Below are 14,522 nucleotides of genomic sequence, written 5' to 3' on the forward strand. Positions count from 1 at the left end.
CACACAGTCACTTTGCAGAATCACACCATCATTAATCTGTCAGATGCATAAATCTTTGTGGAGACCCAGACTTGTGCATTGTATTCATAAATTCTAGTGTACCCATTGTCATCTTCTATAAATCTTCATTAATGTGAAATTGCCTGCACGTGCAGAGGCTGATTTCCACCCCTTTTCATATATAGGCAGGTAGACACACATTGGGGAAAGGAATAAAGGGAAATGTGCTGTTTAACGGAACAAAAGCTTCTAAATTGGGGGGAAAAGATAATCAAGACTGTGAAATAAGACCCGTGATCCCTGTAATAGGCATGTAACTCTTAGGGAATGTGTCAGAAGGTGGCAACTGTCTGACACTCGTCACGATAGCCATTCCTGCTTGCACATACCAACCCCTACATGGTACAGGCTTTGGACCAGGCAGTCACAGGAAGATCACATTCATGTGTGATTTGCGGACTTCAAACATGATTTCAGACATGCAAGTAGTGCACCATTATCCACTTAGTGTGGCCTCCCTACTCGTTGTTGCACTATATTTAGAATCACTACCACTTTTGTGTCCTTAACAGGCGCCTTTTTTCTTTATTGCATTAACTAACAGATAACAGTTGGTAAGGAAAATATTTGGTCAAGGCAGGCCTACTATCAGCACTGAGTTCAGCTGCAGGTGCGGGCAACATGAGAGACTGGGACTGTTGTGGAGGGCCGCACCGTGTTTCTCTATTTATAAGCTTCTTGGTGTGACCCTCCACAACAGTCCCAGTTTCTCATGTGGCCACTTGGGTAAATTAATTTCACCTCCCTTGGTTCAGAGCAAAGATCCCTGGTGCAGAGCAGACCATGCACTCATGTACGTGCACGCACATAAGTGCACACTAACATAGGCAAATCTGTCTTAGATGATTAAGGATCTCTATAAGATACACCTCAATAAATATTTTTATTGCTAATTTGTTTGTGACAAATAACAGAGCAGTATAATCAGCTGCCTCCCCAGTGACCCTGCATCGCCTCAGCCTTTAATTACCAGCTACAATCTAACTTCAGGAACTTCTCCTGGTGGCACATGAAGAAGTCCTGCACCTGCTGAAGGTTCTAGTTAGTGTTCCCTTCATCCTCAGAGCAAATCAGAAGAGCAGAACAATGAATAAACGCTAGAATTATAACTTTCTGTCCAAAATGGTGAAAGTTAAAGTTTGTCCAAAGACTCTTGACTGGTCAGCCTGTCTGTAGGAAAGCACAGGATATGAAGGGTGAAAGTTACCCAGTGACTGCACTATCAAAATAAGAGTGATTGAATTTTCCTGTTTTTCTGTGGTTGGATGATTTAAAAAAGAAAAAAAAAGAAGAAAAAATTGGCTTTTGTGTTTATGTCAAACATTGTCTGTATTTTGGATTTCCACCTCAGGATATCAGACAAGCTCTGAGACTCTAAGATGTACTTCATTTTAGTTTTTCTGCTAATATGTGGGTTGTTGTCTTTCTGGTCTGCTTCTCGGCCCCTTTATTGGCATTCCGGTTGCTTCCCTGTCACAAATCTTAAAATAAAACATGGCAAAGATATTGTCTGGTTCATATCTTTTTCCCATACCCACTTAAATTGGCAATTTGTGAAGAGGAATGGGAAATGTCATGGTGCCTGCCCAGTGCTACCCTTCACCTCCTCCTCCTCTTTCCCCCCCAAGACCCACATATACTCCTCCCTTTCAGTCACACTTCCCCAGGGGCCAGTGGGGAAGGCATTCCAGAGCTCGGGCTACTGCAGGGCTGTGTTTCAGAGGAAAGAGAGCGAATCGCACACTCTTAGTGTTTCTAGCTCCAAAACCCTTTGCAGTCTTACTTTGCCTGCAGCATCTTAACATTGCATAAAGCACCTAATTACCAAGTACGTATGCATTTAAAGCAAAGCTTTCCTGTTTCTAAAAAGCTAAAACTAAAGATTCTCCTCAGAGACCGCACGGATAGATAAGTAATCCTGTGAAAACAAGTAAGAGAAGAATATCTCTAGAGAGTTTGAAAACTTCATGAAATTTGATGGTTGCAGGCAAAATTAAAATCTTGCGGCATGGCCGTGGGGAGGATGTTAGTGCCTTACTTGTAGCAAACAGGAAGTCATTGAAATGGGAAAAATCCTGCCAAGATGTCACACATGACACTATTTCAGGAATGAACCTGGGCTGAAATTGGAAAAGCCGAAACAAAAAAGCCATAGCAAGAGAGCTAACAAGTCGGTGGGATTTATTATTTATCACTTTATCAGTCTATGTTTTACAGCCTTTTCTCAGGCTGCCTTGTACAGTATTTTGACCGTTTCTATGGCTACCACTGACTGAGTAAAGTGGTTTGAAATGAGAAGGGCCTCATGGGGAAAGCAATGATGCCTCCTCAGTGTTTCCCAGATTGGTTGCATTACTTTGCCGCAACAAGTAATTTTTTTGTTTTGGTATTGGAAACCAGAAAGCTTTGCGTCTTATTAACATATTACATCCAATTTGTCCTGCGTCACTATAGATGACTCGTACTGAGGACCCTCCCCCCACTCTGTATTCTTTATTGTCTGTCTCTCTCTCTCCTCTCTGCGGGTTTCTGTGTGTTAACCATGACAGCTTTTGTGAGACTGTCACCTTGGTCTCGGAAGTACACAGTAAATCCACATTGGCACTCAGTCTAGCGAAAGAATTCTCTTCTTTGGTGGATTGTTCCATGGTCATCGTGCTTTGTGTGCTGACTGAAAGAATCTGCATTAATTATAGTCTTTCTTCATTTTGTGTGTAGGGCTTAAAATTAACTGGCGAGAAGCTGATACTTGACTGAGTTTGTAGTTTTGTACAGTATGTGTGTGCAGAGGGGGGAGAAAAACGTATCGTGGCTTGTTATCGCAACATACTGCATTGACTTATATCATAGTTTGCACCTTAAACTTTAGATTTTTGGGGCAGGCAAGTTGATAAATTAATAGAGACAATACTGTTTCTTTGGTAAATTGTTTTTTTGTGTGTAGCATATATAGTATAAGAACTGTTCACTGAGAAATGTGTCAGCCATCACATGGTATCACAAGCCATGAGTCAGTATGCATCCCTCCCTTCATTAGGGTTTAATCTAGTTCATTGTCTGTGAATGATGACAAGGTTGCTGTGAAAATTTGAAGCGACTGGTGTGGAAATGTCATTGTCCTGTCCTGATATGTTTGGGCATGCTTTTAATTTGGTGTTAGAGAAAGGGTGTTAGCACTTTGTTACCCTGTTTAACAGTGAAGTGAACTACTGGATAGTACAGAGTAGAGACAAATAAGCTACATAAGCAGTATACCTTTGTAGGACAATGCAAAAGGCCCGTGCCTTTCACAAGGCAAATGCATTTGCTCACAAGGAGTGACGGATCCGATTTGTTTGCACAGATTTAAAAGGAGAAATGCACTACACAGACTCACTTCAGGTAATTACAAATGAGTCAGCAGTGTAAACAGAAAGGTAGAAGTGGAAATGAGATAGGACACATGAGGGGGGGGGGAGCATTAATTTGAAGTTGTAGTGATACGACTTTGGTGTGGATAATCACTTTGCATACTAGCCTTTGTGCATGACTATATAATGTAATCAGTTTGCATCAGAAAGAAACACGAAGGCCTAAATGATCCACATGCATAATTAAAATACTTTTGCACTTTTAACCCATACTCATATCAGTATTTATTCCGTTTTAAGAGTTTCCTTTTATGAAGTTTTAATGAAAATGATAGTTTTTCCTTCTTTATGGCATTCTTGCAAACTTACGAGTCAGCCAGTTGGAACATTTGTTGGGATAAGCATTAAAGGTTGTCATAGTTTGACCTGGTCAAATAATTGATTTGTATGCTAATGTATATTTATCTAAATCAGTATCTTGAAATAATATTGAACTGTTTTTATGGGTTGGGCATGTCCTCGTGGGCTCTGGACCTTCACTTTGATGAGGACGAAAGAACGTGCAAGAGACTGTAATCATTTTTACATCATCCTGGGCCAGCATGGTATAATTAGAAAGGGCTGATTTCTTGAACCACAGCAGGGGTTGAAATTGCAGGCCTTGCCCCAACCAGGGTTTTGGAAAGTAACTGAAATAGCACTGGCGAGTTTCTGTCCTTGTGTCCTCCTGCGTTACTTGGTATCGCTCAGATGGCAGCGCAGTCGCCATGACACGCTGCTGCTTATCCACCAGCACTGGGATGACACGCTTTTATGTGGCGCTTCTTGTTTTCAGAACCAACTACCAAAATTACAACTTTGTCATAATCTCTTTAAAATGCATTATGGCTGAAATCTGTATCGGCCACGGCCTGCTGGCAGCTTTTACTGCGTAACCAGGAGCGGACTTTGTTGGAATAGTGCTTCCGTCTAAATGGGGGCGGGCGTGTGCCTTGCCCTGCTGCAGTTATCATTAACCAGCACAGAATCAGAAATGATAGTTCTTTCATTATTATTTAAAAAGTAAAGTTTTATTACATGCACTGCAACCCTAAGCTTTTCTAGACGTTATGTAATTGGCTGCACAGGAGAACGCAAATGTTATGAAAAGTAGTTTCACATTAAAATCTTCTGATCGCTCACATACGGGCTTTTTTAAAACGCATCTTATGCTTTAACAGTCAAGTTGAAGTTGAAGATTTTTATGAGGAAAGACAATAAACGATAGCTCTGTGTTCATGTATGTGGTGGACATGGTCGGTGCCTTAACCCCAGGCGCACTGGGGTAATTAATTGATGTAGGATTAGCAATAGAAATGCAAGGCTTGTCATATGGTTTGTGTTAAATGCTCCCCACTGGGGAGAAATCAACTTAGCTTCCTTGCATCGTCTCATCTCTGTTTGCATAACCCACTGTCACAGTTATATGCACAAACACACTCCCCTAAGGACCCTTTAAAGCGTCTCTGTCAGTGTGCGTGCAGTGGGTCCCACTCAGGTCAAGGTAACGACAGGTCCTGGCCTTCACTGGGTGACCTTTGAATCATTCACAGGTTTTTTCCATGTCTGCAGGCATGCAGAGGTGTCATTGCGGCCTTTCTGCTTCCTGTCTCTGGCATTCTTCTTTGTTTAGGAGCCCTTTAAAAAACAAGACTGCTTTTTGTCCCCTCTGGTAAGGCAGAGGCGTGGAGTAAATGGGTCCCTGTTTCTGATTAGCCCAGCAGACCAGCGGAACTCATATCCCCAAAGAGAGACATGGGTTGCTAATAGTAGTTTCCCCTCTCGCAATTGAGTCTTCTGTGATTTTTTCAAACCTCAGGCTACAGACAGGAGTCAGCACTAATTTACTGAAGACTTGAAAACTTAACCGAAGCTAATTGACATTACTGTGGTTCACCACAACGGCAGTTACTATTTCGTTCGGTGTACTGACGTATGATCTGTATTGCTAGTTGGGTATTATCTTGAGGTTGATAAATTCATACATATTAATTTGTGGCAATGATGAGTGGGCAACTTTAAATCTGCAAAATAGATTACATTGCTATTAGCCGGCACTGTGCCTAGATTGGTCTTTCCATGCAGGATTGGTTTTCACTGAAGCAAGACTTGTTTTTTTCCATTTAGGGATCAAACTCTTACTGAGGTACTGAGCAAAGTCATGGTAGAGATTGTGGGGAAACAGTTTTTGTGTATGATGCACAGTATTACTGTGTTTTGATAGGTAAGGAAATATCTAGGCCTACGTGTGAGTTTATTTTTTCAAAATCTACTTCAATTGAAAAACTATCAGTAAAGTCTTATGGGTGCAGACAATGCACAGACTAGGACGGAGACCCCTGGGTGCACGCCCTGGGAGTGTTGCTTGGCAGCCACATGGAGAGTTGAAGCTCACAGCCAAACGTCACACCCCACTGAACGGGATTGTGGAGAGACCCTGAGCGCACAAACAGCAGCTGCAGGTGTTAATAATCTGCAAGCTGAACTAAACAGCCAGTGAGTTTGTGCTTTTGTGCCTCTGTGAACTGCTTTGACACCTTTGAGATCAATTTTAAATTGTGATATTTCGTTTTAAAGGGAAACAGAAAAGTGTGCACAATGCACTTTCATCAAGATTAGAGGCAGCATAACATGTACAGTCATATATTTTCAACGAGGATCGTGTTTTTAAATATTAGTCATCAGAGAGCAGTTTAGCTTTTGCACCTATGAAGGCCCACCTGTGCAGGCACATGGACTCTGGCAAGAGTAAAAAAGCAGTTTTACCTCCTTGAAGTCTCAGTCTTGTCAGGTTTGGTTTATGAAGCTGCTAGAAACACATGAACGAGGCTGCGACACGGTAACTGAAGCTCTGTGGGTTAAGTAAAAAGTGTCTGACAAGGCTGGATATTTTAAAACAAAGATGAAATACAATGAAATGCGTAATGCACTAAAGCCTTTTGAGAGCAGAGTTTTTCATTTCTTATGTTACCACAGCTTGAAATATAGTCATTTTCTTTAGCCTTTATTCCCCTGTTTGTGCCCGTTGTGATTTAGTACAACTGTCGGCCTAAAAACAACAGTTTCCAGTTTTAAACGTTTTATAGTCTTAGGTCAGAGACACTCAGCTGACATAGCTGGTTTGGGTGGTGGGCAACAAACACACTGTAATTAGCTGAGTGGCAAAATGAAAGGATCTCAGCAAGACGAGGGACGCAACACTTGTTTTCAGAATAAACATATGAAAAATAATAAAAGCTTGTTGTTTTCCCAGCTCCGAATTCATCAGTGTTATAGTCTTGCAGAGAGAAAAAGATAACAGTACAGATAAAGAGCTGAAAATGAAACTCTTGAAGTCACAAGCTTTTTCCCACAAAATACCTAAAATACCTGCAAACAACAGACAGTTAGTGAATTGTCTATTATCTCTACTCTGTGGTCAATGACACGCAACTGTGTTTGCACCACTAACGTAATGTTCTCATCTGTACCATGGTCGTGAGAAATTCTAACAGGCCCGTGATCCCTGGTTTAAATATATATTATATGACCTTGTTTTTCAGGCGTCCAGATCTGTTTTGACTTTTTTCCCCCACCTCTACCAGACATCCTTGTTTGTCGTTCCAGCAACCTTGTGAGAGACTTATCGGTGATGTCCTTTTACTGAAAACCAACAGTTTTCACTCTTTTCCTTAATGTCTCCAAATTTCTGCAGTCATTTTTTTCACAGCTATTTCTCCTTCAGTCCTTACTATGACCTGAATGGACCCCAGAAATTTCTTGACTGTAAGAGAAAACTGGGGCCAAGTTCAGCAAAACTTACTATTAGTGGGGATGTTGTTTGTCAGTGGAGAGAGAATTATCAGGATTCTAACCAGCACATTTTCTGAAAGGCTGTAACTGTACGTATATTTTTCTTGGACTGTTTGATATGTTATGTGCATTCTGTATCCTTGCCAGAGACCTCTGAGATAGTTGAGTTTTACAGTTCCAGGGAAAAAATGTGAATTGTTTTAGCCCTGAGATGCCGAAGCCTCTGCAGGTTGTTGGGATATCTCAACTGACATGACTCTTAAGTGTTGCTTGTAGGCTGGAGGCTGTGCCTATTGATTAGCAGATGTGGTGGTTGTCAAAGAGAGGGCTCGAGGGTGGGCTACACTGCTCGGCTTCCTCGGTAAAGCACATTGCAGGGTGCTGGCTTGGATGCAGATCTCAAATCGGGAGGGGACGGTGGACGATGGTTGTGGAAGCTTGGACGTGCACTTCAGTCTCGCAGTGTTTGCCCATCCATGCTACATGTGTCTTTCAGGTTTCCTTGAGTTCCAAGGGAGGGTTTTTTGTTGTTGTTATGAAATATCCATTAGCATGTTATTGGTCTGTTTACAAGTGACAGTAAAATTTAGTGAAAGGCTGACAGCCGACTTGGTCATGAAAGCCTTTTAATGACCATGTTTTAGGCGGGTTTTTTTGGCATTGCATTTCCATTCCTTTGATGTAATTTCTAACAGTATTTGAGTCTTTGAAACCTCATTCATGTTCAATATTTTAATTTCAAAAAATATCAGTGAGAGACCATTTTTCTGTTCAAACCTGTGGTACTTGCCTGTGTAACAAGGTTGCACAACAGTACAATGATTGCCCAGACACAAAATTGTGTGGTCATGATTTTAAAAAAGGGACTTTTGCTTTTCTTGTCAAAAGCTGAAGGATTTTTTTTTTTTTTTTTTTACCTGATAGCTGTATGTCTTTTTGACATTCAAAAATGCCATCCTGTGGGAACCAAACTGCTTTCTGCTGCAGGAAAGGTTGCCAAGGTTTCCTCTGAGGTTTTTCATTTCTGGCATTCAGAGTCAGGAAGGTTTTGGTACATGATTTCATTTGTGTCAGCCCCAAGGTCTATTTTTTAATCTAAAGTGTACACTAAGGGTTTTTTTTTTTCATTCTAAGATACTTTTTTAAAATAGCAAATTATAACTAGAACTATAAAAAATACATTTATTGAGCTGTCCTTGTAAAATTTTGCAAAGTTGAGTCTTTAAAACCCAGGAGACATGTACTTTCTAATGGCAAGACACCTTTTCACTGGCCCAAAATAAATTAAATAAGGGTGTTTAATGTTTTAGCAGTAAAACGGGGGTATATTGAAGCAGTATAGTTTAATCAGACGAATTTAAGAAGATCAAAAGTTCAGACATATTGAATATTCAGTGGATTCAGCATTTTTTCAGATCTAAGAGCAAGGTTTTGCCAGATTTGTTTAATGACCGTTAATTTAATTATGTGTATAGTTTAAAACAAAAACTACTACATCTACATGTGGTCAACCACAGAAACCTGTGGTTCTGAGTAAAGCCACCCAAGCTCAGAAAATGTGAATTAGTGAGACAAGATGAAGCAAACCAGTTGGTAAACACAGCTAATAGTCGGCGTTAAGAGTCATATTGCAATACATTGGTTATTTAGTAGCCCTCAAAGCTTCAGATCTTTTCCTACACAAAAATCCAAAAGACACTAGCAGAGTAAGAAAATGTGGTAAGCCTAAAGTGAGTGGGTCTATGTTGGGAGTGTCAAACCTAAGGCTCAGGGGCCAGAATCGGTCCAGCAAAGTGTCCAGTCCTGCCTCCCTTTGAAAAACTTGAGGCAAGGCATAAATTTGAGCTTTTTAACTGTATTTCTTTTTCAACTTTTCTTATTGATACAGACGTCCCCCATGGCTGTGCGTACTAAACCAAAGTTTAAAAACAAAAACCGAGCACTTTCTGTTAATTAACCAAATCTTTGTTTAATAGTTACAGGCAGTCTGGGCAACAAGCCAGCGGTAATTTTACACATTTATTTTTACAGTTTAATCGTGCTGACAGATTTCCTCCATTTACTTTGTCATGCAGAAAAACTGAAAGGTACAATTGAAAGTGCTCTGCTTTTTTCTTATATGAAGGTTTATCAGGGGTGAAATGTGCAGCAAATCCTCTTTACACTGACAAAAAGGGCAGTTTCACTGGTCCATCCCACTCAAGATTAAGATTTGTGCTGATTAGGCTTGACGAATATTGAAAAGGGTTATGAAAATATCAGACTTTGCCTAGATCCAGTCCTTCTTTCTGTTTCATGGCATGCAGAAGTGATCGTGCTTTGTAAACGCAGTAACAAGGTTGTGGTTCTCCTCAACAGGTGACGTTCATAGCCATAGTGTCCAAAGAAGATTCCCGACTGAGGGAAACCCCCAGCCCCAGGGGCCTGGCAGTGGTCTCCCTAATGCACAGGATGAAGTTTTCAGGTTAAGCCTTGCCAAGGGAGTGTCCATGTCGCTCCCCTCCTCACCTCTGCTGCCTCGGCAGTCCTACATGATGCCCTTGCGCAGTAACAAGCGATCACCAGGTACTGCTTGATTAAATTCAGTGCTTGCTTTTCCCCCTCTACCGTCTAATTCTCTTTCCTAAAAGTTAACTGCATGATGCTTGCCATTTTTCATATTATGAATATTTTTTCAGATCTGTTGTAACCTTTAATGTTCCCAAGTTGAGTGATTTTGGTTATTTTTAGTCTTTCTATTTTTTGAAAACCCATCCAGTCAATTAAAATAGATCACACGTCAGGTTCCTTTGCATAACTGCTGACAGCCATCCAGGAGTGCTAGTACAGCTTTTAACATATTTATCTCAAAATATAGAAATTGTGAGCTTTGTCACTCTTGGAAAACTAAGTCACACTGTATCGAAAGTAATGATAGCTGGACCACTCTGGATCCCAGCAGTTACTCTGTGGGCGCAGTCTGTTTACAGAGAGTTGTTTTTTCCACTTCACCCTTGTATTTGATCGCCTTGTGTCGAAGAGGAGGCCTCCTGCGACTTCACTGTGTGTTTACGCTTTGCTGGCTGATAATAGGTGTGTGTTTACATTTGATCTAAATCCTCCAAAGCTTCTTCTGTCCATTGCGTTGAGGGCATCTTTGTCAGCGGTTGTGGAGAGCTTCAAAGCCAGGAATACCTAATTGTGGCGGAACTCGTTTTAACCTGAGTCTTTGTATATTGGAGACTTTGCAAAAGGGAGAGAAATCCTTTAAGTGGCCATTGTGGTCCCCACTCACATGTGGCACTCATCTGTGGGCTATCAAGCCATTGTTTAGAGTGGTTACAGCTTTGATCCATTTAGTGTAAAGATGAGGTGATAGGAAGTTTGTAGGTTGTGAATGTCTCTGTGAAAAAAATAATTGAATAACTGCAGTTTTAAGGGTTGAAGATCGCATCGTATTTCTTTGCATTTCTTAGGAAATCCTGTTTGCTGTAGCATTTTTCACTGTTATGCACATTTTCTGCAATTCTCCCAAATCCCAGTACTGAAATAATCCTGAGACCGCGATGCAGTGCATTATGCAGATGTTCAGTGGAAACTGAAAACAATTGCAAATGTGCTTTCTTGTTTAAAAAACACAAATGCCCTGCGAAGTAGAGTTTTGTTTGTTTAGCTGCCACTCAAGTTAAATGTGTTCATTTTCCTCGGATGACTCAGGATTTGCAATGAGCGCTTGAAATGAACGAGCACAAGGGGATGAAGAGAGCTATGAGGCTGGGTTTGTGAAGGAGAAAATGGCCCAGGGGACAGGGGAAAGGGGACACTCATTAAAAGCATATTCCCTCTTGGGGTGCTCTGAGGCATGAAAAAGGGGGAAAAAGTGGAGGGACAAGATAGGATTTTATGGAGGACCACCAGCAGGAGAGGGCTGGGGGAGGGTCTGTTAATTCTCCTCCACTGTCCTCGCAGATAACTGTGAAAACCCATGGACGAGAATTATTAAACACGCTGCAGGAAGGGTTTCAGCTTTGTGACGATGATGCTGAATTTACCTTTTTGTTGAGTCATCAAGGTGTATATTCATTTAGTACGGATCACTCTTGAAACTAGCACGCGTTCATCTGAGTTACAGTAATCCGTATGCAGATGTTTGTAACAGCAAAGCATGAATTATTGGTAAATTCTGACACAAACACAAAGTTTACAAGCGTCTGGTCCTGTTTAATCAGAGCCAGAGGATGTTTTCATCCAGCAAACACATGTGGAGATCAGTCACTTCACAACAAAGGAACAGTGTTTTGGAAATGTATGCTTGACCTGCAAGTTCACTACAAGATACAATGCACAATATACAGACGTTTCTTGAAGGCGAGGGGTGTACTGCAAAGTGAGATTACTAATTTACAGCTGTCACCTTAGAAAAAAACAGCAGCACTCAGTGATAAAATTGTTCACTTGGATCAAAATGCTTATTTTAATACTCCCAAAAGTAACAATTTTCTGTAGCATTAGTCTTTTGTCTTATCTGTAAAACTGTTGCTTTTTACTGTTGTATTTTTTGTGTTATCTACATATTTTTATCACCAAGTTATAACTTCTCTCATTTAAGTAAGGGACACTCATAGGGATCGTTTTGAGCAGAGGAAGAATCACATGACCTGAGAAACACCTATTTTTATATGAGAGTGCAAAGCACTGGAACACAAAGCCTGGCTTGACTGAAAAAAGTTGCTAACCACCGTTGTGATCCCTGTTATCTCCAACTGGGGTTTAGTTTTTTTTTCAAGCTAGCTTGACAAAGAAAGGCAAAGAAAGCCTGACTGTGTTGAACTTCATTTGTAGTGTGTAATATTTCCTGCAGCTTAACATCTCTTACAGAATAAACTGCTTATTATATACAAACTTTGATAGTTCACATGTCATAGATCAGCTTGTAATGGCTATAATCTTCGTTTTGAAGCTAGATATTCATTTTTTCCTCATCAGAAAGTAATAGAAACAATCCACGAAGCTTCTCTAAACAGAGAGAGTTGCTTTTATTCATGTGGCACAACGGTAGTGATTTCATATAACATGAATTATTCAGTGTGTAGAGACGAGATTGATTAGATGTAATAGAAAACAATGTTGCTTCAGACAGGTGAGCCAACAGATTTGATCTCCCCTTTTAAAAAATTGCAGTTTCATGTTTTCTGATCGATTTACTAAAAGGGCATAAGGATATGTTCCTATAACTACATAAAAGATCTTTAAATGGCTATCAACATATAAGTGCCATGTTAAATATAATAAAGCCCGACCTGTTATATTAGGTCCCTTTACATAGTTGACTTGATGCAAAATGTCCCCATTTATTCTTCCTTTTTCTATCACTGTGGGATTGTTTGATTGAGGTCACGAGGAATATTTCCCATATGTATGACCTATATCTGAATACACAACGCTGCCATTTAACTGATTGATTAATCCAGCGATGTTACCTATTAGAAGACTGAAAAGGGCCAGTATATCTAATTTTATTGATACATACATGGTGTGTCTGATAGCAAGGCTTAGTTGCTTAATATGCTCCATCAAAGATCTTCTGCTTTCCTCTGAGAGACATTTCTCTACAAAATAACTTGCCAATAGTGGAGAAAAGCAGTTGATTAATTTTTAAATGTTTTTTGTTTTTTTTTTAAATGGTGTGAAACTACTCCTGTCAGCTAGTTCAGGTACACCGCATTCATTTATACATGCAGTAAATCCTTAAGTGCATTTTTTTCGCACATCTGTTTGGTCTCCCTCCCGTGCTGCACATCAGCGCTGCACGGGCAGGGGAAGTGGTTTCACAGATTCCGAAAGCATTTTGTGGCTGGCCTTCATTTCCTGACACATTGGATAATCTACTGCAGTTTGGAAGGCCCCGGCTAAGTGGTTGTTCTTTTCATGAAAACTTCACAGGGGACAACAGAGAAACATTGAGTTAATTAGGAGTGTGACGGATGCCTGAGCCGCAAAGTCTGGTGGCGTTGAGTGGCACGGCTTTGATCAGCTAAGCCCAGAGCTTAGCCATGAAACACAGCGCTCTGACATGTGTTGTACAGCACCTAGACTTTACTGTGTGTTTAAAGAGCCACTCGCAGCCCGTGAGGTGATTACGCTCTTTTGAATGTACCTGTCTTGCCTGTATCCCTCTTGTGCTACACGACTGTCTTCTTTTCAGTTTTATTTTTTTTAACATGCTGGTTGAGATAGAAAATTGGGTTCAATTTTGTTCTTGGGTTTTCGGGGGAGTTTTTTGTTTGTTTTTGTTTTAGTAGTTATAAATTCTTTGTGCCCCACCTCGTGACATTCTCCTGGGTATCTCCACAGTGACCTCCTCTGGTTATAGAAGGTTATTGTCCCATTTTTGGATTAAAAATCCTAATGGGCTGCTGATTGAGTTACGGGGGAAACCCCTGCACCCTTGTTGCATATGCAGCAGCTTGCAGCATCTCAGTGTTGGTCACAGGAAGTGTTTGAAAAATCATAAATAGCGGCTGAAATATTTTAGTCCCCATGATTTCCACTGAGAGGCTGAGGAATGATTGAGGCTGAGTTGATATGGACGCTCTTGTTGTACGTGCGGTAGCTGTGTGACCTTCCTGTAGGTAGATCCATGCTTTACCTCTTTGTCAGCCTGCACTGGCTCATAAAACAGCTATTCGCATTATTGCATTGCTTTTATGGGCAGTGGATCATTTTAATTGCCAAATATGCACTGTGGTCCCATGGGGATTGTTCTCTGGTAGGCTCTCGCGTGTATCAAAATAGGTTAACTGTTCTGATGGAACGTTGCCTTTTGGGGGCTTAAGGGATGATTAATTTATTGATTAGCTGAGCAGGCCTGCAAATCACCGCCAGAGAGTATGACATGTATTTGGCATAATCTCTCTACCTAGAAAAGCTTGGAGACTCGTTATTTTCTAACATCCGTGTGCGAAGGTCACCTTGCTGATACCATTCCTGCTTAGACTCCTTTGTTTTCTCTTTCTCTACTGAGGAACAGTAGCTTTTGGCTTGCCAGACCTCGTCATGTTGCGTGTGTGTGTGTGGGTGGGTGTGTGTTTGTGTAAACTGATGACTTCATTGCTAGTGGTCTGATCCCTTGGCCTCGTTGTTGCTTATCTCCTCTTTATTTCTATTTTGTGGCAGTAGCTGTGCATCAACAGCATCCAGGCTGCTGTCTCTGAGTGGTGGCTAACCGTTTGAGTCATTGTGCAGTGTGTATTTTTTGTTCCTGTTTTGGTTGGTCCCATAACTTTAGCTCCGGCTGTAAGC

The 14,522-nt window shown here is 40.9% G+C and overlaps 1 protein-coding gene across 4 annotated transcripts in view; it reads left to right on the forward strand.

The window, feature by feature from the left end:
* The window catches only part of tanc1b (tetratricopeptide repeat, ankyrin repeat and coiled-coil containing 1b), a 123,520-nt gene that overhangs the window by 22,661 nt on the left and 86,337 nt on the right, over positions 1 to 14,522 (forward strand). For 3 of the 4 annotated variants that reach the window (XM_005918226.3, XM_005918227.3, XM_014332372.2), the window contains exon 3: positions 9,600 to 9,806. The exons of the other annotated variant lie outside the window; for it this stretch is intronic. In XM_005918226.3, coding sequence (XP_005918288.1) covers positions 9,600 to 9,806 — 207 coding nt within the window. The remainder of the gene's footprint in view (positions 1 to 9,599; positions 9,807 to 14,522) is intronic. 4 annotated transcript variants of the gene reach the window in all.

Source organism: Haplochromis burtoni, unplaced genomic scaffold (genome assembly GCF_018398535.1).
Source record: "Haplochromis burtoni strain Fernald_Lab_line unplaced genomic scaffold, NCSU_Asbu1 Contig_29, whole genome shotgun sequence".
Classification (NCBI taxonomy): Eukaryota; Metazoa; Chordata; class Actinopteri; order Cichliformes; family Cichlidae; genus Haplochromis; species Haplochromis burtoni.